This window comes from Mauremys reevesii, linkage group 13 (genome assembly GCF_016161935.1).
Source record: "Mauremys reevesii isolate NIE-2019 linkage group 13, ASM1616193v1, whole genome shotgun sequence".
NCBI lineage: Eukaryota > Metazoa > Chordata > Testudines > Geoemydidae > Mauremys > Mauremys reevesii.
The window spans coordinates 27,595,041-27,620,055 of NC_052635.1; the positions used below are offsets into that span (position 1 = coordinate 27,595,041).

Below are 25,015 nucleotides of genomic sequence, written 5' to 3' on the forward strand. Positions count from 1 at the left end.
GCACAGAAGAACAAAGGGGTTTCCGTCCATAAGAGAGAGACTATAAAAGGCCCTGGAGACCCCTCCATTTGGTCTTCAGCTGGCTCAAAAGATAGCCTCTCCATCCCAAAAAGATGCCTGAAAGAAATTGGAACAAAGGACAGTAACTGCGGGGGTGTGCGTGATTGCTGGACCCAGACTAGGAAGGAGTCTAGTCTGTGAAAGAAGTTAGTGGAATATCTCTGAGGGTGAGATTTACCTGTATTTAGTTTCCTATTGTATTAGGCTTAGACTTGCGTGTTTTTGTTTTATTTTGCTTGGTAATTTACTTTGTTCTGTCTGTCATTACTTGGAACCACTTAAATCCTACTTTTTATATTTAATAAAATCACTTTTTACTTATTAATTAACCCAGAGCAAGTAAGTAATACCTGGGGGAGCAAACTGCTGTGCAGATCTCTCTATCGGTGTTATAGAGGGCGAACAATTTATGAGTTTACCCTGTATAAGCTTTATACAGAGTAAAACGGATTTATTTGGGGTTTAGATCCCATTGGGAACTGGGTATCTGGGGCTAGAGACAGGAGCACTTCTTAAGCTGTTTTCAGTTAAGCCTGCAGCTTTTGGTGGATATAGTTCAGACCTGGGTCTTTGTTTGCAGCAGGCTAGCATGTCTGGCTCAACAAGAAGTCCCAAGTTGCCAGGGAAAACGGGCTCAGAAGTAGTCTCAGCATATCAGGTGGCAGTCCCAAGGGGGTCTCTGTGATCCAACCCGTCACAATAATCAATAGGTAGGGGGAGGGAAATTAGTTGTGTGTTGCAGGCAGTGGGAGAAATGTATCAGTTTGTTCTGAAGATGGCAATCCAAGCACTCTGACTAATTAGAACAGTGGTTTTCAGACTGTGGTCTGCAGACTGCTGGAGGTCCGCAGACTATGTCTAAGATTTCCAAAGGGGTCTGCACTTCCATTCAAAAATGTTTAGGGGGTCTGCAAACGAAAAAAGGTTGAAAACCACTGAATTAGAACATTAGAAATAGCACTGATCAAAAAAAATCATCAGCTTTTTTCCAGTAGAAAATTGGATCTTTGACTAAACTATTTTTTGTGTGGGAAGTGCCACTTTCCTTCAAATCATTGGAGTTTGTTGTCCAAAAACTAAGTTTTTAGCTGGGGGAGGAGGGCGGAGGGGGAGAAACATTTTCTGACCAGCTCCATTTAGAAATCTAAGTGGAAGGCTACCAACTAGTTCAGTTCCCTAATTTTAGATATAGTCAAATTTAATAATTTAAGAGGAATAGAAATATTGACTGGTTTTATTCAATGGAACCAGCTTTAAAAATACAACATACAGTGTTGGAAACCTGAACACAGCAGGGCTTTTTGCAAGAGCTTGAGAACCAGGTAGAGAAACTGACTAGTCTAAATGTCACTATCCAAACTAAGAATAAAGTCCAAATAGCATAAGATAAACCTGATTTTTAAAACTTCTCAGTCTTTAACATCTCAGGCCTAAGGAACTACATTGCAGTCTTGACAATGCCTCAAAGTGAGTGAGCTTCTTACATTTTGGTGTGTCTTCTTTACAGCCCTTACTATTCTGTGGAGCATATGCTGCTTTATCATCTCTTTCCCCCAACTCCCATGGTCTGGGGAGGAAATAGGTCATGCTGGGATGTGGCAGGAGGAGGTTGGGGGACTCAAATGGAGGTTTGATGTTGTTCACTAAGTGCTTTGTTTATGTAGCTGCCAGTTTAGTGCGATGGGGGGTAGCTGTTGGAATCCGTTCATTTTTTAAGAGATGTATTTTCATAGTTGTCATGGGAGCTCTTTTATTTAATATAGTGTAGATTTGAATGACTAAATGTATGCAGAAACTGCACTGATGTCAAATCTTCTTGAGCATGAGAAGTTTAATTATAGCTAGAGTGGATAGAATAATGGAAAATGCATTTGAATTATTATTCGGTGACTATAATTCATAATGAAAATTATTCACAATGATTTGTTCACCTGGCTCCTATTGTGACTGCTGTATTCCATTTGAGAGGGCGTCCCTGTTTCTCACCATCTTTTTGCTTGGTGCATACAGCATATCAATAGGTCTATCAATTATAGATAATTATGGCCAGATTTTGTAACAGAGCTCAGTGAATTGGGCACTGAGCTCTCTTAAGGAATTAATTGTGTGTGTGAAAATGGGAGTTGCTTGCTGGCTGCTGAACTCTCTTGAAAATGCCCGTAGGAGTTCTGAGTGCTCTAAGCTCATTTTTAAGTAGGTGGTAAAAGCAGTTTCTATTTATCCACGGATTTACGGCTCTCATCACTGTAACCCTTCCTGTTACCCTGTGGAGGACAACGTTCTGCTAGTTCCTTGCGCCAAACAGCAGGTTGAAACTTTTATTATAAGTGAACCTCTACAAAGGCTGTTCTCATGAGAAAGCCCTGGCAAAAAGTGGCCCAATGGGCCACTCATGCCACTAGCATAGCAACCCACTAACTGTGGTCCACGGTAGACTTGCTGGTGCTCCATAGCTGGTATTGGCTGTTTCTGCTTGTCTTCAATTTTTAGATCTTATTAAAAGCTGAAAATAAATCCTTTCCTAATATTACTTTCCATATAAGTTAACAGATGTAGTTGACAGATAGATTGCAAATGAGAGAGGAAGTGCCCAGGAGACATTCTCTCTCCCTTAATATGTGGTACCCACTACGGAAAGTTTGAGATTCTTCTTCAAGCACAGTGCTGCAACATCTGGGTTGCAAATGCTGCAGGGAAATACTGATCTGTTTCAAAGTGTTAGTTTCCATTGCAACATCTTAAGAGGTTTTTTTGGTCCTGGGTTGTGTTAAAATGCTGTTCATGGAGAACTCAACCTGACGTGTTGATGTCCACTTATTTACTTCTTATTTGCTCTGTTAAAAGACTGAAGGTGACATTGTATACATATATTTCATCTTGTTTAATGCTCTGTGGGGTTTCTTGCACCTTCCCCTGAAACATCTGGTGCTGACCACTGTCAAAAGACCATAATTGCCGTACCAGATCAAACCCATGGTCCATCTAGTCTAGTATCCTGTGTTACACTCTAACTTTTGGAACTGACTGAATGCATCCCTGGTAAGTGGCTCTGTTGCTAATGCCACCGCATTTTAAGCAAGTAAAGGTTATTTGGTACTGTTAGGTGTACTGGTTTCCTGCAAGATATTCTAAGTGCCTCATTCTTCCCCAGGTGGGAGTGTCTGCTTAGGACATAGGAAAGTCAACACACTTATATTAATCCTAATTTTCCCATCAGAAGGTGGGGCTTGCTCCCCCTCCCCACATGGAAATGGCAATAGCTTTGGTCCAGGAGGCTCACACATCTCAGGGGATCTGCCAGAGCTGTTTGTAGGGGAAGCCCCAGATCTCCTGCCCTCTGCCCATCTGCAAAGCTCACTCTTACGGTGCACCCCCAGGAGGGACCCACGCATAGGGCTAAGATGCTCTTACACTGATCACTCCCCCCTCCCTTGCCCCCCAACTGGGATTTACTGGTTCAGATTCCCAGCCTTAAAGCTTTCACGTTCCTCTTTAACTGGGCTCCCCCCAGCATTATTCGCTATTAATTGGCAGTGTGTTGCCACTTGCAGTTCTTTCAGGTTGCCTCTGTGCTCGACAGCAAAGCAGAAATCCCTGGTGTTGCCGCCTGCTCTGCAGTTGTTCTGTAGGGAGGCAGCGCAGCGGGTAATCACCTGCTTCCTTTGCTACCAGTGTAACAGGGGCAGAGGCAGGACGCAGGCCCAGCACACGGTGGAAATAATGGAGGGATTTGTGCCAAAGAGAAAAGGAAGATAGGATTTCAATGGGCGGAACAAACAGTGAATGAGTAGGCAGCCAGCAGGGAGTAAATGAAAGCCCTGAGCGCTGTTCCATGGCCCGTGTGAAACGAGGTGGGTGTTCTCAGCCCAGTTCTTAACTGACAGGTGTCTGCATCACAGCGGGTCCCCTCTTGGACATTCCTGGCAGAGAACACCACATTCCACGAATGGGCCGTGGAGCCTGAACTCACATCACTCCCCAAAGGGACCCCTCTGGATTAGGCTTCTGGGGATCAGTGGCTGAGTGTTATGGAACCCCTGGGGCTGGGCGTGCCCTGCTTTGCTCAAAGAGGACGGATGGCTCTGTGCTGAAGCAGGGGCCTGGGAGTCAGGGTTCTGTTCCAAACTCTGCCATAGACTTGCTGTGGGACACTGGGCGAGTCACTTCCTCTCCTGGTGCCTCGGTTTCCCATCTTTTGGAGGTGCTATTTCCATCCCGCACAAAGGTGAGAAGCTAAATTGATTATTTGTGAAGTGCCCAGATACTAAGGCAAGGGGGACATACAAATACTTTGACAGAGCCGTGGAAAAGCTCCTAGATATGGAGTGGGGGTTGGAAATCCAGTCAGACAATCCCTGAGAACAAAGCAGAGATCCCCTAATGCATTTTCAGTCCTGCTCTAAGCAAATTTTTGCACCTAGACTCCAGAGGTGGAGGCCAAGCCTCACCATTACCTCCCTCCCTTCCCCCTTCTTTCTGGGCTGTCTTGTCCCCAGCGGGTTCTCCATGTCCTTGCTACAGCTCTGAAGATGCTCTCAACCTCGAGATCCTCTAACAGAGTCAGGGGGATGTTGCACAGGAGGACTCGCTTATCCCTCGGCCACCTAAGGGGCAAAATCACAAAACGTGCTGAAAGTTAGTATAGGTGCCGAGAATCTCAGTGCTTTACGCTCCCTATTTTGCAGATGGGAAACTGAGGCAGGGTGACGGGAAGCGACTTTGCCCATGTCACACAGCAAGTCTGTGGCAGATGAAGGTCTGATTTCATTTTTCCGAAGGCACTGAGCAACATAACTTCAGTTAAAGCCACTGAGTCCGACAGGTGCCCAGCACCGTGGAAAATCAGGCCCTACAGAGGCCTGCCTTTAAAAGCTCCGATTGTTCAGTGGCAGCTTCCGGGCACTGAGCACTTCCAAAAATCTAGTCCGTGGCAAAGCTGGGAACTGAACCCAGGCCCAAGGCTTCCACCACATGACCAGACTTCCACAGTCCCTGCCCTAAGGTAACCCTGGACTGAAATAGCAGGGAAGGGTATTTCCAAGGCTAACCCCAGGTGCGGAAACTTTCCGGCTGAAGGATGCTGGTGAAGAGTGGCCCTGTTGCTGAGTAAGTGGAATGGTCCCAGTGCTGTTATCACAGCAGCTCACACATGAAATGGCTCTCTAGGCAGCCACCACATACTTTAGCTCTCAGAGTTTGTATAGCACACTATCTTCAAAGCACTCTGCAGCATTAACTGCCTCATTTACCCCCTCTGTGAGGGAAGTGAGTACCGCTGTCCCCATTTTACAGACTGGGGCGGGGAGAGAGAGAGGTGGTCTGAGCCGTACAGAGTCCTTGGCTGTCAGTGCCGCCCTCATTTTGGCGCACCCGGCCTATGAGTAAGTTCATCGCAAGGCATTTCCTGTCAGGACTAAGGGGCAGGGGCAGGGCTGCGCCTGGAGGGAATGCAATGCACAAGCCAGTACAGTTTCTCTCTTGCATTCATGAGCATGAATAATACCTTGCTGAGTCTGTGGAAGGGGAGAATATAATACGTCTTGTAGTAAAGGTCAACTCACATGGCTGCACATGAGCTTCGTATCAGTCCTTTGCTAACCATCCTTAACTCTTTCAGTGCCTTATGAACTTTGCCCACACAAGCAGAGAGTATATGGACTCTTCAGCATATACCCTGGTGTTCCACTGATGCTGACGGAGCTGAGATCAGTGCCCCAGCTCCTCCCGCATGGATGGACAGCACTTGTAAGGTTAATCTGGCAGCATTTATTTGCCCAAATCATTGTAAGCAGGGAAAACATGATTATAGAGCCACATGACATTAGTACACAATGGCTCTGAAATGAGCCAGATTGAATTAAGCCTCCTAATGGCATCACATCCAAAGTAAATAACAAAAAACCAGATCCACCAGTGAGTGACAGGTCTATCAGTCAGATCCTATTAGCAGAGCAGGAAGATGGGGTTAGGCAGTAATAGGAGAAGCATAGTCATTAAATCAGACATATTGGCAGGGGTGCAGACAGTTTCAGAACTGGGAAGTGTGTGAGCACTGTGGGGTGTCCAGGTGCTGAGCATAAGGTGTGAGCTGCCTAGATTGGCCATTAAACCTGGTGTTGTGTGGTGTGTGTTTAATTCCATGGAATAAATATATGGCAGGAGTGCTCTGTTTCTCTCTCTCAATACTTAATAGATAAGTGCCAGTTGGTGGTGCCCAAGAATATATAACATGGTTCCTGGATTTTATAGGGCCAAGAAAAAGTGTGTGCAGCAAACAGCTTTCTCTGTGCAACTCCTGACGTCAAGCTCTCAACAGCATCAGGACCTCCAAAGCACTTTGCAGATATTAGTTAATCCTCCAACACCTCTGTGAGGCTCGGAAGGAACATTGTTCCTATCTCTGATGGGGAAACTGAGGCTCAGAAGGGTTAAGTGATTTAGCCAATATCACTGAGTGGCAAAACCAGGAATAGAACAGAACTCAGGAGTCTGGTCTAACTACCTGACTGTATTTCCCTTCATCCCAGTGAGACCTGCTTGTGTGACTTGAGGGCAGAATGTGTCGGTAGCAAACTGACACACTAAGAAAATATCATAGTGAGTTTAAATATAAAGAGGAATCTGCAAAGCTTTAGGCCATATCTCAACACCAGGTTGTCACACTGGATCAGTTACAGCATGATAATTTGTGTCGGAAGAGAGGGTGGCCTAGTGCCTAATGCACAGGAATGAGAATGAACTCTGGCATTCTAGTCTGATGCCATCTTCCTCTGTGTCTGTGGGCAAAGCACTGAAGTGCCTGACTACAAAACTGCTGAGTACAGAAAGGGCTGGAGCTGGAGAGCAGTGGGTACTGTTATCCCCATTTTATAATAATAATAGGAGATATACCAATCTCCTAGAACTGGAAGGGACCAAAGGTCATTGAGTCCAGCCCCCTGCCTTCACTAGCAGGACCCATTTTTGCCCCAAATCCCTAAGTGGCCCCCTCAAGGATTGAACTCACAACCCTGGGTTTAGCAGGCCAATGCTCAAACCACTGAGCTATCCCTCCCCCTGGGATTTTACAGATGGGGAAACTGAACTGGAGGGATGAAAGGCCCTACAAAAATACTAGACCGCAAAAACAGCCAGGTTGGGGTTCCTGATCCCTTGGTTCAGATTTGTAGTGTAGAGAAAACCTAACTGGGTCGCATAACTGGGCTAAGGCCTTGGCCATCACCAAGGCTATAGCAGGTCACAGAACATCCCTATGATCTTGTCTGTACTACAGACTTTGACCATGTTGTGATCCTTTTCTCAAACTGGAGGGCTTTAGCATATATGCGTATTTTCTAAATGAGGATAAGAACCTCCTGGCATTCCCTGCCTCTCTGAGCAGTTGTGAGAACTAGGCTTTGTCTACACTGGACTTTCGTCAGTAAAACTTTTGTCATTCAGGGGTGTGAAAAAAACACTCCCCCGAAAAGTTTTACCGTCAAAAACTGCCGCTCATTGGGGGTGGATGTTTTTTGACGGCGGGAGAGTTCTCTCTCCCACCGACAAAGAGTGGCTACACTGCCCCTTTTAGCGGCACGGCTGTAGCGGCACAGATGTGTCGCTAAAAGGTGCATAGTGCAGGCCTAGCCCTAGACAGTGTCTCCGTAGTGCTCTGTACGCAAGTTCTAAGCATTGCTGTTCTCTGAGCAGAGCTCAGAAGTCCTGTTGCTCATGTGTGTACACTGCAGGGTTTATTTTCCTAATTTCTCCCTTTTTGATAAATGGGTTGCAGGGAGGAAAGTGACTAGTCCAAACAGGGCGCCTTCCTGCTTGTGCTGTTGCTCTGGGAATAGCCAGTGTTGCAATCTCTCCTGTCTGCAGGCTATAAAGATTGTTATTGCCCTCTTAGCTTCATGAGTGTTCTGTATTTTACAGCTCTGGTTTCCCTTAATGATTACGTCCCCTGCCAAGGAACATGATGGGATACCAGTAGCTGGTGCATCTCTGCCCCTAGGGAGGAAGTAATTATGAACCTGCTAGCTCAGTGACATGTGGCTGGGAAGAGCATAAGGCTACAGAAACTAAAAAACTAATCCACAGCAAACAAGCGTTGGACATCACAACCTCAGTGTAAATGACTTGAAACGTTCCCCATACTGGCCATCAGCTGATGTTTGATGAGAGCCTTCTGTACTTATCTTGTGACCATTGCTGTTACCATGTGTGAGGTCAGTTCCTAGATTTTTCTCCTTTTGCACCAGGTAGATGGTTTAAAAATATTTTTGGAAGCTTTCCTTTGGCAGAAGGAACTTTGCTTAAAAAACTGACAATATCTGTAGAAAGAGGTGGGATTTTAACAAACTCATCAATAGTCATCTTAAAAATCCCATGATGTCCTTTAGGCATACACGGACCTGGGTGAAGTACCAAAAGCTATGCCTGCATCTTGCAGACCTGCAAGGACTTCCCAAAGCAACGATTGATTCTGGGTGCCTCAGCTTTTGTATCCCAAATCTATGACTCCTGACAGAGGCCCGAATTTCAGAGCGTGGGTGCTCACGCTGGCTGGAAATTAAGCTCTTTTGGCATCAAGATGGGAGCAAAAATTATCTTTTGGAAAAAAATCAGCCCTAGTGCACAGTGAAATTTGCACTCAGGTATGGTGCAGTGAAATAAAATGCGAGTTCCAAACTGTTCTGAAGCAGACCTGTGCAGTTTACCATCTCAGGTACAGTAGAACTCCTATTTTATGATGCATTTTGGATCGAGGAATTCATAAAACTGAACATCGGAAAATTACAGTGGGTCTGGAGCATAAGTCGCAGTTTGGTGCCTTGGATTGCGGTCTTGTTCTTGACACTACTGCAAAGAGATTTCCAAGGCAATGAAGGCATCAAAATGTGAAGGGGTGACACTGACATCACTTTTGTCATGGGATTATTTTATTTTTGTCTGGAAAAATGATCCATAGTTGGTTGTTCATATGGTTGGTGTCCTACTCTATGGTAAAGCTGTTAGTGAAAAACTGTCTGTGTATGAGTGCCCTCTACTGGCTAGAATCAGGCAGCACAATGTTATCTGTGCCATATTAACTCTCCTTTAACTCAAGTGCCAAGGGCCTGTACTTTTGCAACCCGTGGACCAGAGTTCCAACCCCACTGTTGCCACGATGTTACCAGTTGCCAGTGCACAGCATAGTGACAACCTGGAGTGGGTAGGTGGCCATGGCTTTGTCACAATCTACAATCATGTTTCTTTGTGGCCAGGATTTGGTTAGAGCTGAGGGCGAAAGATGTATCCAGGATTGGTAAACTGAAGTTCCTTTCTTCCTTTTGCTCTCGCTTGCAGTGTGTTACTTACTGAAGAACAATATCAGCCCGGACCTGTGCAATGAAGATGGACTCACTGCACTGCATCAGGTGAGGCCTTGAGCTACCCTCACCATCCTAGGCTGCTTGTTAGTGTGTTCATCTCCCATGGTGCTGGAGCACAATTGTGTTTGTGCAGGGCCATCTGTGAGTGCATCTCACAGAGACAAGGGAGGGTACCTTTCCCACATGTATTTTGCTTGTTTTTCCATAAAACACCTGAAGTCCTCACATGTTGCAGCATCCTGTCCTCTGGGGCTAAGCTGAGCTCAGAGCCCCTCTCCCTACACCCAAAACTTACTTCCGTTAGAGAGGAGCTCAGGCAAGACTTGGGACTTTAGGCCCAGATACAAAAAGCAGCACCTGTGCAGCTCCCCATGAGGCTAGGCTGTCAGCTCTTAAAGGCAAGTTGACTCGACTCTCCCACAATGCTGAGCTACTCACTGCTTTTGAAATGGGTTTGATTCAATCAGTGCATTAGCTGTTTAGGTAAATTGCTGCAGCCTTCTTGTGTGGAGACTCATACATTGATTTAAGGCACTGTGACGTTCCTCAGACGTACCCAGCATTGTGAGGCACCTTGTCCTTGTCTATACCTGCCTGGGTCAGCTCCCTGACAACCTCGGCCCCAAGCAGCACAAATACTCCCCTCTCAGCCCATGTGGGCTCTGCTGTCCCTCTGCAGGTAAGCAACAGATGCCCTGTGAGCATCCCCTGACACTTATCGGACAATCACAGAATTACCAGGCCCGCTGTCCCTAAAAGGAACAGTACAGCTTACGAGTTCACTTTAGATCTCAGCTCCAATTAACACACAGCACTTTTTTATAGAGAAAACAATAAAAGTTTATTTAACAAAGAGTAAAGATTTGTGCAGTAGCGAACAGAAATAGTGGGAACACAGGGCTACGTAGAAACACAGAGTTACATATAAAACAAAATCATAACATACATTCTAGAGTCTGAAGTCAACTAACAAGGTGCCCTCTTGTCTAATAAGGTACCGCATACCCCAAAGTCCTTCTCACCGTGTTTTTCAACCGGATGTCTGTGACCCTTTTTTCATGAGGCCAAGCCCACCGGCAGCTTTGCCTTCCGCAGTGAAGGATAACTGGGAGTTCATCTCTGCCCCAGATATACTTCCAAAAGTTCATTGTCTTTAATCTTAAACATGATAACTCCTGCTGCTTTTGTTTTTTCCTGCAATCCCCACAACCCATGGATTAGCATTCTGCTCAGGCTGTCAATGGGTATCTATTGTGTACCAGACAATACTCAGTTTGCACATGACCAGTCAGAGGGAGAAGCGTCTCTTCCCCTCCAGCCTGACAGAGGTATGTGGATCACCTTTTTGTTACTGCGTAGCTCTCACACCTAGGGAACACAGTTTTTAGTATACATACGTAAACTCCCATGTTTTCTATACTTACAGCTCACAATGATTGTGCTGACCAGCGTGACACAGGCTTTCATTAGAGACCTTACATGACAGTCTTGGGCAAACCAGTATATAGACCCTGATCCCAGGGTTTCCCAACAGCCTTTATGCACCCCTGTGCCCTCTGCCAGCTGGCACAACGAGGTCCCTGGGTCTCCGGCACTTAGAGTAATTTTCCAAGCATCCACACAGGGGATTACACTGAACTAAACTGCAGTTTGTTAAATCAAACCAATTTTAATTCCCTCCCCAGCTAGAAAGTCCTGGTCTCTAGCACAGAAACACAAGAAGAATCTAACTGCTCCTGGGCTCACAGGAGTTGCAGTGACTAGAAGTGCCAGCAGGCAGCCTCCTGCTCGTGGCTGAGAGGGGCGGCAGTGAACACCAGTAGTGCAGTTGAGCTTCTGCTGAAGGCAGCTGAGCTCAGCATTTCCCAGTCCATGTTGTAAATGCTCTCATTGACTCTATGACTGGAACGGGGGTTTCTCTACAAATGACTTTCTCTCTTCGGTGCTGGAGGGACATTTGCTTTAAGAAAAGCTATTTCTCCACAGAGTCATTGTTCTTCAGACAAAGGGGAACATTTTCTGCTTGTGACACTGGAAGTTTCCTGACTTTCACTGCCAGCAAGTGAAGTCATGCCACGAAAACCCCACCCAGCCCACGAAAGGATCAGTCATTGTTAGCGCACAGTTTGGTGTTGAGGCAAGAATCATAGAATCATAGAATCTCAGGGCTGGAAGGGACCTCAGGAGGTCATCTAGTCCAACCCCCTGCTCAAAGCAGGACCAAACCCAACTAAATCATCCCAGCCAGGGCTTTGTCAAGCCTGTCCTTAAAAACCTCTAAGGAAGGAGATTCCACCACCTCCCTAGGTAACCCATTCCAGTTCTTCACCACCCTACTAGTGAAAAACTTTTTCCTAATGTCCAACCTAAACCTCCCCCTCTGCAACTTGAGACCATTACTCCTTGTTCTGTCATCTTCTACCACTGAGAACAGTCTAGATCCATCCTCTTTGGAACCCCCTTTCAGGTAGTTGAAAGCAGCTATCAAATCCCCCTCATTCTTCTCTTCTGCAGACTAAACAATCCCAGTTCCCTCAGCCTCTCCTCATAAGTCATGTGCTCCAACCCCCTAATCATTTTTGTTGCCCTCCGCTGGACTCTTTCCAATTTATCCACATCCTTCTTGTAGTGTGGGGCCCAAAACTGGACACAGTACTCCAAATGAGGCCTCACCGGTGCTGAATAGAGGGGAATGATCACATCTCTCGATCTGCTGGAAATGCCCCTACTTATACAACCCAAAATGCCATTAGCCTTCTTGGCAACAAGGGCACACTGTTGACTCATATTCAGCTTTTCGTCCACCGTAACCCCTAGGTCCTTTTCTGCAGAACTGCTGCCCAGCCATTCAGTCCCTAGTCTGTAGCAGTACATGGGATTCTTCCGTCCTAAGTGCAGGACTCTGCACTTGTCCTTGTTGAACCTCATCATATTTCTTTTGGCCCAATCCTCTAATCTGTCTAGGTCCCCCTGTATCCTATCCCTACCCTCCAGCGTATCAACCACTCCTCCCAGTTTAGTGTCATCTGCAAACTTGCTAAGGGTGCAGTCCACACCATCCTCCAGATCGTTAATGAAGATATTGAACAAAACCGGCCCCAGCACCGATCCTTGGGGCACTCCACTTGATACCGGCTGCCAACTAGACATGGAACCATTTATCACTACCCGTTGAGCCCAACCATCTAGCCAGTTTTCTATCCACCTTACCGTCCATTCATCCAGCCCATACTTCTTTAACTTGCTGGCAAGACTATTGTGGGAGACTGTATCAAAAGCTTTGCTAAAGTCCAAAAATAGCACATCCACTGCTTTCCCCTCATCCACAGAGCCAGTTATCTCATCATAGAAGGCAATTAGGTTAGTCAGGCATGACTTGCCCTTGGTGAATCCATGCTGACTGTTCCTGATCACTTTTCCCTCCTTTAAGTGGTTCAGAATTGATTCCTTGAGGGACCTGTTCCATGATTTTTCCAGGGACTGAGGTGAGACTGACTGGCCTGTAGTTCCCTGGATCTTCCTTCTTCCCTTTTTTAAAGATGGGCACTACATTAGCTTTTTTCCAGTCATCTGGGACCTCCCCCGATCGCCATGATTTTTCAAAGATAATGGCCAATGGCTCTGCAATCTCATCGGCCAACTCCTTTAGCACCCTCGGATGCAGCGCATCCGGCCCCATGGACTTGTGCTCATCCAGCTTTCCTAAATAGTCCCGAACTACTACTTTCTCCACAGAGAGCTGGTCACCTCCTCCCCATACCGTGCTGCAGAGTGCAGCTGTCTGGGAGCTGACCTTGTCTGTGAAGACAGAGGCAAAAAAAGCATTGAGTACACTAGCTTTCTCCACATCCTCTGTCACTAGGTTCCCTCCCTCATTTAGCAAGGGGCCCACACTTTCCTTGACTTTCTAGTTGTTGCTAACATACCTGAAGAAACCCTTCTTGTTACTCCTAACATCTCCGGCTAGCTGCAATTCCAAGTGTGATTTGGCCTTCCTAATTTCACTCCTGCATGCCTGAGCAATACTTTTACACTCCTCCCTGGTTATTTGTCCAATCTTCCACTTCTTGTAAGCTGTTTTTTGTGTTTAAGACGAGCAAGGATTTCACTGTTAAGCCAAGCTGGTCGCCTGCCATATTTACTTTTCTTCCTACACATCGGGATGGTTTGTTCCTGCAACCTCAATAAGGATTCTTTAAAATACAGCCAGCTTTCCTCGACTTCTTTCCCCGTCATGTTATTCTCCCAGGGGACCTTGCCCATCAGTTCCCTGAGGGAGTCGAAGTCTGCTTTTCTGAAGTCCAGGGTCTCTGGAACCATGGCATTACTGTAATTAATTGAATCCCAGGTGAAATATTGCACCGTGTGTAGTTACTGTGCCTTTAGCAATTGTTTCTTACAGAGGATGCAGCTTGTGGTATTGTGATCGCTTACAAGCTCTAAGTAAAAATGATCCCCTCTGTTTCTGTCCCTCACCAGTGCTGCATAGACAACTTCGAAGAGATAGTCAAGCTTCTCCTCAACCAGGGGGCTAATGTCAATGCAAAGGACAATGAGCTATGGACCCCACTGCATGCAGCAGCTACCTGTGGTCACATCAACCTGGTGAAGATTCTAATTCAGCAGTAAGTGGCCCCTGCTTCCTTTTTGTGTATCTCTCGGTGGGCCTGAATCCACCAGGTGCTGATTGCTTCCTCTGAGCTACTGAGTGCTCACAACTTCCACTGCTGTTGGTAGGAACTGAGAGCACTTGGTACCTCGTAGGATCAGGCCGATGGTGCTTGTTAGCCAGGTTAAGGCTGCACGTTGCTGATTCGTTATTAGGAAATGATGCCTGGGTTAGAAGAGCAGAGAAAGCCTAACTAAGGAAAACTAAGGAGAAAATAGTAAAACAGAGGATGACCTGGATCAGTTTGCTTTGAAGGGTCAGGTGCTTGTCTGACCAAAGCCTCTGGACTTGGATTTCAATCTGTCACATGTGGCTTGTTGTCTGCTGGCTGGATGTGTGTAGTTCACCTTTCCTCTATGCTTCCAGGCTTCTGCTCACAGTAGGTGGGCCAGGAGCAAAGGTGCAGTAAGAGGAATAGCCAGAAAAAACAAACGGCAAAGGGTGAAACTCATCTCTGTGCATAGTGTCCCCACAGTGCTGTACACACCATGCCAGTCCTTCAGCCAAGGCTAGAAACACACAGGAAGTACAAGGTGTCCATGTAGCACAAATGCTATAGAGAGCCAAGCTGAACCACACAGGGCCTCCCACTCATCCCTGCCTAGAGCAGTCGGGCGAAGGCCCTAATGTTTAAGCCCCTTGTGCTCTCTGCACTCGAGTGAGCAGGAGGCCCAGTGTTAGTGCATAGCATAGTACAGCTTAGGGCTATCACACTAAATTGTACTTACCTGAAGGGAGGCTGACAAGGAGGTCTCAGTAACCATACAGTTGTGTCCCCAGGTGCTGTCTGTGGCATGAAAACCTTGCACTTTCTGTACTGAAAACTGTCTCTTGCCGTGGCTGGAGGTTGAGCAGGCTGAGGAGAAACCCTGTATGCTAACGTGCTACCCTTCACAAGCAGTGTCTATCTCCCCTTTCTGTACACCCTAGACCAGGGGTTCTCAACCTTTTTCTCTCTAAGGCCCCCTTCAACATGCTATAAAAACTCCAGGGCCCAGCGGGGGGCCCTTAGGGCAGGGGCCTTGGTCATAGGCATAGTTTGACTTCTATTTTGGGGGGCCAGAGGCCAGTGGGGCTCGAGCCAGCTCCATAAGGCGGGGTCCAGGGAGGGAGCACCACTTCCACCCCCTGACTCACCTCAGCAGGCCACCCAGACTGTCTGGGTTGGGTGGGGAGGCGGGGCACAACCAAAAATTATAACTCAAAGGTGGGAGGCTTAGCTCAAAAAGTTTGAAAACAGCTCAGGGTGCAGGGAGGGGGTAGCTAGGGCTATGTGCACACAGAGGGTGGCTGTGGGTGCAGGGGCTGTGTGCAGGGACGGGGTAGATCAGGGTGCAGGGAGCGGGTAGCTGGGGCTGCGTGCACACAGGGTGGCTGTGGGTGCAGGGAGGAGGGTAGCTAGGGGCTGTGTGTGAGCAGGGAGGATAGCTCAGGGTGCAAGAGGGAGTAACTGAGGGTGCAAGGAGAGGTGTACCTAGGGGCTCTGTGCAGGTGGGTGCGGGGGGAGCTCAGGATGCAGGGAGGGTGTAGTCTCAGTGTGTAGGGAGAGGGGTATTAGGGACTGTGTGCTGGGAGGATTCCCCTGTCTGCCAGCCAAGGAGCCATGTCTCCCCACTCAGGCAGTTCTTACCGGCTGTCTCTTCGCTACTGGCGAGCAAAGGGGGCAGGAAGCTGAGGAGCAGGAGACGAGGGAACGCTGCTGCTGCCTGCTCCATGACACCAGCCAGAGCAGCAGCCTCTGGCTTCCTGCCTCCGATCTGGCCAGCAAGTGGGGAGAGGAGATGGTGGGGGAGGTGTGGAGCTGCCCCTGGGACTGCCGTGCTCTTGCGCTGCAGTTGGAGTGGGCGGGGGAATACCCTCCATGTTCCCCACTCTGCCCATAGGCTCCGGGCTTCTGCCCCACAGGGAGCACCAGGGCTTGGCGCTCTGGGATTCAGCCCTGCGCCTCCCAGCTTCAGCCCCACAGGGGCGGCTGGGGATCGGGGCTTCAGTCCCTCAGTCCCTCCTGGCTTCAGTCCCTCAGGGGACGCTGGAGATTGGGCTTTGGGTTTTAGTCACGGGGCCCTGTGGACCCCTGGCTGAGAATCGCTGTCCTAGACTACTGCACTGCCAGGTGGGAGACTTGGGTTCAGATTTTGGCACCTGTTTCTTGGCCAGAGGACTCTGTCTATAAGGAAGATAATGCAGCAATGCTTCATGACCTTGAACAAACTCATCCATTGCTGGGAGTTCATGCAGTTTCCTTAGCCTATAATTAGGCTTGGAAAGATTAGATTTTTATTGGTAAACGTGAATTTCACCATACACACACATTGACTAAAAGATATTTCCATCAGTAATAACTGAAATTTATAGATAGGCAAAGTGAAAAAAATGCTGCTTGAGAAGTTATTGAAGTTTGATTTAAGGATATTTACTCTGTGTATTTTGACATGTGATGTTGACAATACGTGTTTTAATGGTTATAAAGCTGTCACTTGATGAATCTTATCATCTGCTTCATTAAATAATTATTGTCTGACCCCTATAATTTTCCGTAACTGTGAAAATGCAAATCGATAAAAATAGAAAAAAAATCTTAAAAATAAACATTGTCTGTTGAAATAATAAAAAAATGAAAATGGAATTCGGCCAGGCATAGCTCTGATGTTTGGGGCAGCTATATATGTAGCCTCAAGGTTTGGGCAAGCCCAGGAATAAAGTTGGAGGGAACCTGAAAGTTTTGGGGAGGGAGGGTAAAAATGGAGTGCAGAAATAAATGAAAGGTGGGAATGTGTATTGCATCCTGGGTGAGACCTGGAACATTCTTTCTTGTGATTATAGGAAAGGATGTAGCATGAGGGATAACAAGCAAGCAGGGTCGGTCTAGGGATCTGGGAGCATCCATTCTGGTCCATCCCATTCGGGTGGGTGCAGGGTGCCCTCTGTTGACTCAGACACTGGCAAGCCAATACTGTAGTAGCATTGCACCATGGTCCATGTTCAGAAGATGAGTTGTCAGTTGTCCCTTTCTAAGGGTGTGGGATAACAGGTTTTCTGCAGTACATGGCATAGTGTGGGGTTATTGTGATCAAAGAAGGCTTCTGCAACAGGTCTCACAGATCACAGGTTTTGCTTAGACACTGCATCACAAGGCTTTGGTGCCTGAACAGAGAACCCAGAGACCACCAAAGTTAGCAGCTCCCAAAGGATGTCAGGTCCCATGCTTTGTTAGCTGCTTAAATTGACTCTAATACATTGCAAGCGTAAGTTATATTGTAATTTGCTCTGCTGATGAGAGAGAAAAATGAACAAGACTATAAATGCTGGTGGATGCTGTCTGCCTTCCTTCAAAGGCTGTAACCATCGCAGATCAAGCCTTAGCTATGTTATAATATAAAATACACAACCAGACTGCCTAGAGTTTGAACACTGACAGGGATTACCCTGTTGAATCAGAATAGTAGTTCATTTCCTTGGGTAGTCAGCCTCCAACAGCAACCACTATAAGATTCAGTGGAAGAAGCAAGAAACCCTGTAATGGACAATAGACAAAAATCTGCCCAGAGAGGAATTTACTAGTTTAGTCCCCACCTACATTCCCAATAACCCTCCTGGCACTCAGAACTTTTCAATGAGGACCAGCCAGCCAAGTGTCCACTAACTAAAGATTTGTTAATGGCTTGGCGCGGTGTTCCAGAATGATGTTACAGTGGCTCATTGTGAGATGTAGCTTCTGGCACCAATGGGTCATTGGCCTGTTCCTTCCTAAAAGCGCAGGAGAGAGGAGTGTGAGTGTAGCAGGCAAGGCTGCTGGGGCCATGCACAGCCCAGCTCCACTAGCCCCAAATCCAATGGAGGAGGCTCAGTGTGCTATGAATACATCTACTTCAGGATATGTACCTCCCCATGTCAATCCTTCATAGGTCCCATGGACACCGCCTTGTATATCTTTGTCTGTCCAATCCTGGAGGTATTTGGGCACCAAATATGAGACATTATTATTAAAACCCCAGCTTGGTCTTCAGAGGATTTATCCCAGCTGCCATGACCTGTTGGATATTGTCTGTTATAGGGCAGCATCTCAGGTTCCCTTTCCTTCTATGTGTATTGGTGCCACTTCCTCATGATGGACTTTCTCTTTGCAGTGGAGCAGACTTGCTGGCAGTAAATGCAGATGGAAACATGCCATATGATCTCTGTGAAGATGAGCAGACCCTTGATGTCATTGAGACCTGCATGGCATACCAGGGTAAGGAAGGATGGGAATACTCAAAATACATTGGAAGTGGGTTAATAAAGTATTGAATCATGTTTTTGTGTTTCTCAGTGCTTGGTACTCCTATTGAGGAAAGTAGAAGTGACTGCACTACATTTCTTCTTGGCAGCTGTTGGAAGCCAGACTTTCATGAGCCTAATCCATAAAGTCCTGAATAGTAACCCAAGATAAAGGACTCTATCCAGCTACCAATCCTTTGAGCCATACAGCCTCCCTTAATGGAAATCATTATAGTAGAGCCCATGCTCTGAAGGGACTCATATGAAAAAACAACCTTAGATTTTAAGAGAGAAAGAGAGAGATGAGTGGTGGAATTTGAAATCTGAACCTGTATCTGAGTTTAGCTCTTCATTCTGGACAGACTAGCTAGTTTACCTTTCCCAGGCCAGACCTTAGGATCAGAGGGGCACTAAACCATTAAAGACCTCAGCCTAGAGAAGAAGGAAGATGAACAGGCAGCAGCGGCTAGAGGGCTCTCTGACAGAGAGACTGAGAAGACTACAGGGACTGCCTGCCTCTCCCAGGCCAGGATCAGGGGTGCCTGGATTGAGTGGAACTTACTCACACCTTGCAAGGAGAGAACAGTGTTTAGGCAAGACCCAGGTGCACAGGCCTTTTGTTTTGTTTTATCCCTTTGCTCTGTGTGCTATGTACCTTTGGGTGAATAAATAATGCTTCCTTTTGAAGAAGCTGTTTGTGGGTCACTTTAATCAGCTGCTCATCACAGACTCCTGGAGGAAAAGGACTTATAGGTGCCAAGTGTAGCTGGGCCTGACTGCTTATCCTAGTTGCGAGGAATGGAGGCTGCAGCCCGGTGACGCAGTCTAAGAATACTGAGCTGCATGATTCCCTCCAAAGAGGTGCAACGTCACCAGAGGTGCACCGTCACCGGAGGTGCACCTAAGTGTCTTAAGCATAGTTTACCATGTAATAGTGATTGGCCTCATCCTAGTTGCTAAAGCTGTGGGTGTGGAAAGCTTGCTTGGCATCTGCCCTATCTATTAAGGTCTGTTTTGGTGCCCATCACTATAGAATCTCTCAGTACTTGCATTCTGTCTTTACTATGCCTGGCTCTAGCCAGTGCTATTACCCCCTCAGTTTTCATAAACTGATACTCAGATGGTAGCATCATCTGTTCATAGAATCATAGAATCATAGAATTCGAGATCAGAAGGGACCATTATGATCATCTACTCATTTAAACACAGAGCCCTCTGCTGCTACCATTGAAGTCAGTGGGAGTCTGGTTGCTGAGTTCGATGGGTGCAGAATTGGGCTGAGGTTCTCGTCTTTCTGTCAGAAGGGCATATGCTGTACAGATTATGTAATCCCCCATTTTCCTAGCTATAAAAGGGGGAATAAGGACAGCCCAGGGAATTATAGACTGGCTAGCTTAATTTTAGAACCCAGAAAGATAATGGAACAAATAATCAAACAGTCAATTTGTAAGCACCTAGAAGATAATAAGGTGATAAGTAACAGTCAACACGGATTTGTCAAGAACAAAGCATGTCAAACCAACCTAATATCCTTCTTTGACAGGATAACAAGCCCTGTGGATAGAGGGGAGCAGCAGGTGTGATATAGCTTGACTTTAGTGAGGTTTTCGTTTCTATCACACGTGACCTTCTCATAAACAAATTAGGGATATATAACCTAGCCAAACCTGCTATCAAGTGAGTGCACAACTGGTTGGAAAACCGTACTCAGAGAGTAGTTGTCAGTGGTTCACAGTCCTGCTGGAAGGATATATTGAGTGGGGTCCCTCAGGGATCTGTCCTGGGTCTGGCATTGAGAGAACAATTACAAAGCTTGCACATGATACTAAGATGGCCATGATTGCAAGCTTTGGAGGACAGGATGAGAATTCAAAATGATCTTGACAAATTGGAGAAATGGTCTGAAATAATGAGGATGAAATTAATTAAGGACAAATGCAAAGTACTATTCTTATGAAGAAATAATCACTTGCACAAATACAAAATGGAACATGACTGCCTAGGAAAGAGTATTAAAGAAGAGAATCTGGGAGGATTATAAATGGATCACAAACTAAATATCAGTCAACAATGTAATACTGTTGCAAAAAAAGCAAACATCATTCTAGGATGTATTAGCAGGAGAGTTGTAAGCAACACATGAAAATTAATTCTTCCACTCTACTCGGCACTGATAATGCCTGAACTGAAGTACTGTGCCCTGTTCTAGGCACCACACTTCGGGAAAGATGTGGAGAAACTGGAGAAAGTCCAGGGGAGAGCAACAAAAATGATTAAAGGTCTAGAAAATGTGACCTACGAGGAAAGATTAAAAAAATTAGATTTGTTTAGTCTGGAGAAAAGACTGAGGGGAAACATTATAACAGTCTTCAGGTGTATAAAAGATTGTTATAAAGAGGAGAGTGATAAATTGTTCTCCTTAACCACTGAGGACAGGACGAGAAACAATGGGCTTAAATTGCAGCAAGAGAGATTTAGGTTAGACATTAGGAAAAACTTCCTAAATGTAAGGGTAGTTAAGCACTGGAACAAATTACCTAGGGAGGCTGTGGAATTTCCATCATTGGAGGTTTTCAAGAACAGGTTAGACATACACCTGTCAGGGATGGTCTAGATAATACTTAGTCCTGCCTCAGTGCAGGGGACTGAACTAGATGACCTATCAAGACCCCTTCCAGTCCTACATTTCTATGATTTCTCACCCTTCAGGAGCTGCAATTTTTCTCCCTTGCCAAATTTCTTCCCTGTGTAACATACACATAAGCAGTGACTATCATATGGCAAGTAGCAGGGTGGATGAAATAGCCCATAAGTTCCCTCTGAGAATGGGGGGTCTGCTTCCTGAGCACAGAGAGGGGAGTCTCCCTATCAGCCATACAGCACATAATTGCCTCCTGCATAAATGGCCAAGATGGTCCCTTCCATTAGGCCTGCTGGAAATGCGGGTCAGGAATGAGGCTACCTCTGAATGGGTTAGTGTCTCAGCTCAAAATTGCTTCTAGCATGCAAAGGGTTAAAGAAACTGTGGTTACACAATCAGTTCTCAACTTGTGCAGCTAGCTGCCTCTGAGCCACCAGGGTTTGATAGCCTTTCATCTTTCTGAAGCAGAGAAGTTGAGTTTCGGAGGGTGGGGTGGGTGGGCTTAAACTTGAGCTCCTGTTTGCTCTGCATAGGCATGTTCGCTCTGGCTCTTGTCCCCAGGGTAGGATTTTGGTGGAATATCATTCTCACGCCATTAGGAGCACTGTTAACCTGGCTGTGCTTTGGGGGTACTGTTCCGATAGAGTGTGCCAAGTGTTCTGACTGATGTTCAGCATGCAGATATGGTCAGACAAGGAATTTGAACCCAATTATTGCTGTTATTTACTGGGTCAGGAGAGGAAAAGAACATTTCCATTTCCCTTTCTCCCTGTTAACTACAGGCATAACACAGGAAAAAATCAATGAGATGCGGGCTGCTCCGGAGCAGGCCATGATCTCTGACATCCGAGGTCTAATTGCAGCAGGACAAGACCTGAACAGGACAGATATTCAAGGTGCTACATTGGTGAGCAGAATTGTTACAGTATCCACCCTCGTCTGTCCCTACAACCTGTGTGAATTCTAGGAGGCTGTCAGTGGTGTGTGTCCTTTGTTAATCTCCAAGGACAAGTACAGTGTGAGGAGGTAAAAGGCTAGTGGTTTCTATTTTAGGTCATCTCCTTTGAGCAACAATCATGTCCATGAGTAAAGACTTCACAATTCAGGGCCTGATCTTGCTCCCACTGGAGTTAATGGCCAACTTCACAAGAACATAGTAACAGATCAGATCACTGGCCTATCTAGCCCAGTATTCTGTCTCTGATAGCGGTCCAGTACCAGCTGCTTCAAAAGAAATCCCACAATGGAAGTCCTGTACACTCCAATGGGAGCGTGAATTTTGGAAAAGTCTTTGGGCAGGTTGAGTAAAACCATTCAGTAGTTCTGTTATCACTCCTAATCCCGTTAGCGTCTGATCTGACTTCCACTGAAGTGAGAATAAAAATCCTCCATTGACTTTAATGGGATCAGGCCCAGCTGAAGGATCTGACCCCATATCTTTTTGGTTGCCCCAAAGGAGGCTGTTTGGCCTCAAAAGCTGGAGTGCCCTAGTAATACTGTTTTTTAACTGTAGTGTATTGTAGCCTGTGTGGCTGTGACCTGGGTAAGTTGACATTTGAGTTCAGAGGTATCTGAGAAGGCTTTGGTATCTGCAGGCCCGCCGACAGCAATTCTGGGCCCCAGAACAGAACAGTCAATGGGCCCCTTAGAAAGGGATGGCTGAGGTTTGATTCATGCAGGGCGGGCTGGAGCTGGGCCCCACGCTGCTGCTGGCTGTTGTGGCATCGCCACATGGGCGCGGAGCTGGACCATGTGCAGCGGCTGGTGCACACACGCATATGCCGCGGTCGCAGTCTACCTGATATTTGGGCAGTGCTGTGCCCGCACTGGCTGGTGCCCAGCGAGCTGCTGGCTGCATTGCTGGGCGTGCTCTTCTGGCACCGCCAGGGCTTCCACATGCCCTCCCGACTGCCTTCGCCACCGCCGGTACCACCCTGCGCATGCCTAGGAGCCCTGCGGCCCACCCAGGTGATTTAAAAGGGCCGGGGCTCCTGTCTGCAGCAGTGGCGGTGGCCAGGGGCCCCCGGGCCCCTGGGCAATTCCCTCTTTGTCCCCCCCTTCAGCGAGCCTGGGATCTAGGTTACCTGATATCATTACACAAGTGGCCAAACCATGAGAGTGTAATGAAGTCTCTAACTCTAAAACGTTGATTAGTGAGATTCAGAAATCTTTCCCGTATCATTAGTTACAAAATCTGAGGAGGGCAGGCTCTCTAAATAAGACTCTGGTGACTGGAATCTTTCACGGGGCTTACATTTTCACGGCATTCCGAGGTTTCTCCTTTTAACTAATTTTCAATTCTTTGAACATCCTGTTTGACTATTCCATTAGCATTACCCAGCTCTGGCTTGTCGGGCAATCCTAAAATCTCAGTCTTATCATACCAGCACAGTAGCACTGTTATAATTTTGACAACTTCCCCCCTGGGGATCAAGCTTGCATTTACTTTTCAGGCTGTTCCTTGTGGAAAGTCAAGAATTTCCCACTCACATGCAGCCCACTGTTGGCCTCATGAAGATATGACCACTGATCCAAAGCCTATAAGAAATGAGCTGGTTCATGATGGTTTGAGGGAAAGATGAGATTTGGCACTCCATATATTTTATAATAGGGTGAGGGGGTGCAAATATATATAATATATCCGATTGTGTATTCCTTTCACCCCCACCTTCAGTATGTTGCTGTTTTATACTGTGACCTCTCTGAGACAGGGACTGTCTGCCTGTGTGCTAGAACAGCACCTAGCACAATGGGGCTCTGATCTCAATATTAAGGACCACCAGCTTTGAAAAACTATTGCAACTGCCTTTTATTACCTGACAGCCACAGACTTCTAGTCTGGAATGCATGACAGCAATGGCTCATTTTCATAGGGATGTGCAGGCAGCTAGCATGTCTTTTAGAAAAGCATTGAATTTTAGTACAAAAATAACTCTTACGCAGGATGATAGGATATGAAAAGGGCAAATTGAGCTTCAGACCTCCCTGCTTTGAGAGTGTCCCTTAAATTACACACAAGAGAATACCAAGAAGTTTGTTGAGAAGACAGCTGGTATAATTTCATTTCTGTGGCATGATCCACACTCTTTCTCCATTATGGAATGTGCAGAAAGGAGTAGAAGTTCTCTTTTCCCTACAACACCACTTGAAATGGAATTACCTCTGTGGGGGAGGGACTGCTGCCGACTTGCATACAGTAAATTGCAAAACAGAGCATGGAGTAGGAAGAGGGTATGTTTTGATCAAGGATACAGCAGCAGACAGACAGTATTAAGAAAAACTCCCCAAAGAGACCTAAATGTCCTCACAGAGTGGAAAAAGATCCTCAGATGCCATTTGTGGTCTCGGTACCAGACGTTGGAGACCAAAATCTGAAATGCAAAGTCCCTGAATTGCAAGCAGTCAGGGATTTAGATCTCTTATTCACTTAAATGGAGAGTGCAAGTAACAGCGTATGCAAAACTGTGGCCACAGAAATGGAAGCCTGGCTATGGCCAGGCTGAAAACTTGCTCCTAGAGATCCATTCCAGAGCATCTCAGAAGAATGTCCTCTTTTCCCCGTTGTCATGGAATGTGCAGAGTGCCCTTTAGCTGTGATCCTCCACCCTGGATGTGCAGAGCTGGCTGCATTGTGGTGGAGCTGCATGCTTATAGTTTGTGAAGCACTGCAGAACCGTTTGAGATAAAAATACAAAATGTTGGGGTTGGGGGGGGGGGGATTAGTTCCTGACCACAGAGGCCTGCCACATTGCACCTAGCTTCACAGTACCTTACATTTATCTCTCCATAAATAGTTATAGATGGTGATTTCATTGGTTTAAAATGTACTTTGGATGCTACTTTTGTTTCGATACATGTTAAAAACCCTTGGAGGACATTTTTAGATCAGCGCAAAGACTTTCATTGGCAGAGATTTACCTAAACACATTGATGGCGTTCCAGGGTCCAACCAAACTCCCCTGGAAGTCAGTGCAGTGTCTTGTCATTCACTTCAATGGGAGCTGAATCCAGCGCTGCTGTTTTTTCTTGGTCTAA

At 46.5% G+C, this 25,015-nt stretch overlaps 1 protein-coding gene across 5 annotated transcripts in view; it reads left to right on the forward strand.

The window, feature by feature from the left end:
• Positions 1–25,015, forward strand: part of PPP1R16B (protein phosphatase 1 regulatory subunit 16B) — a 94,970-nt gene that overhangs the window by 63,531 nt on the left and 6,424 nt on the right. For all 5 annotated transcript variants that reach the window (XM_039498270.1, XM_039498272.1, XM_039498269.1 and 2 more), the window contains exons 3-6: positions 9,388–9,458; positions 13,893–14,038; positions 18,210–18,313; positions 21,763–21,887. In XM_039498270.1, coding sequence (XP_039354204.1) covers positions 9,388–9,458; positions 13,893–14,038; positions 18,210–18,313; positions 21,763–21,887 — 446 coding nt within the window. The remainder of the gene's footprint in view (positions 1–9,387; positions 9,459–13,892; positions 14,039–18,209; positions 18,314–21,762; positions 21,888–25,015) is intronic.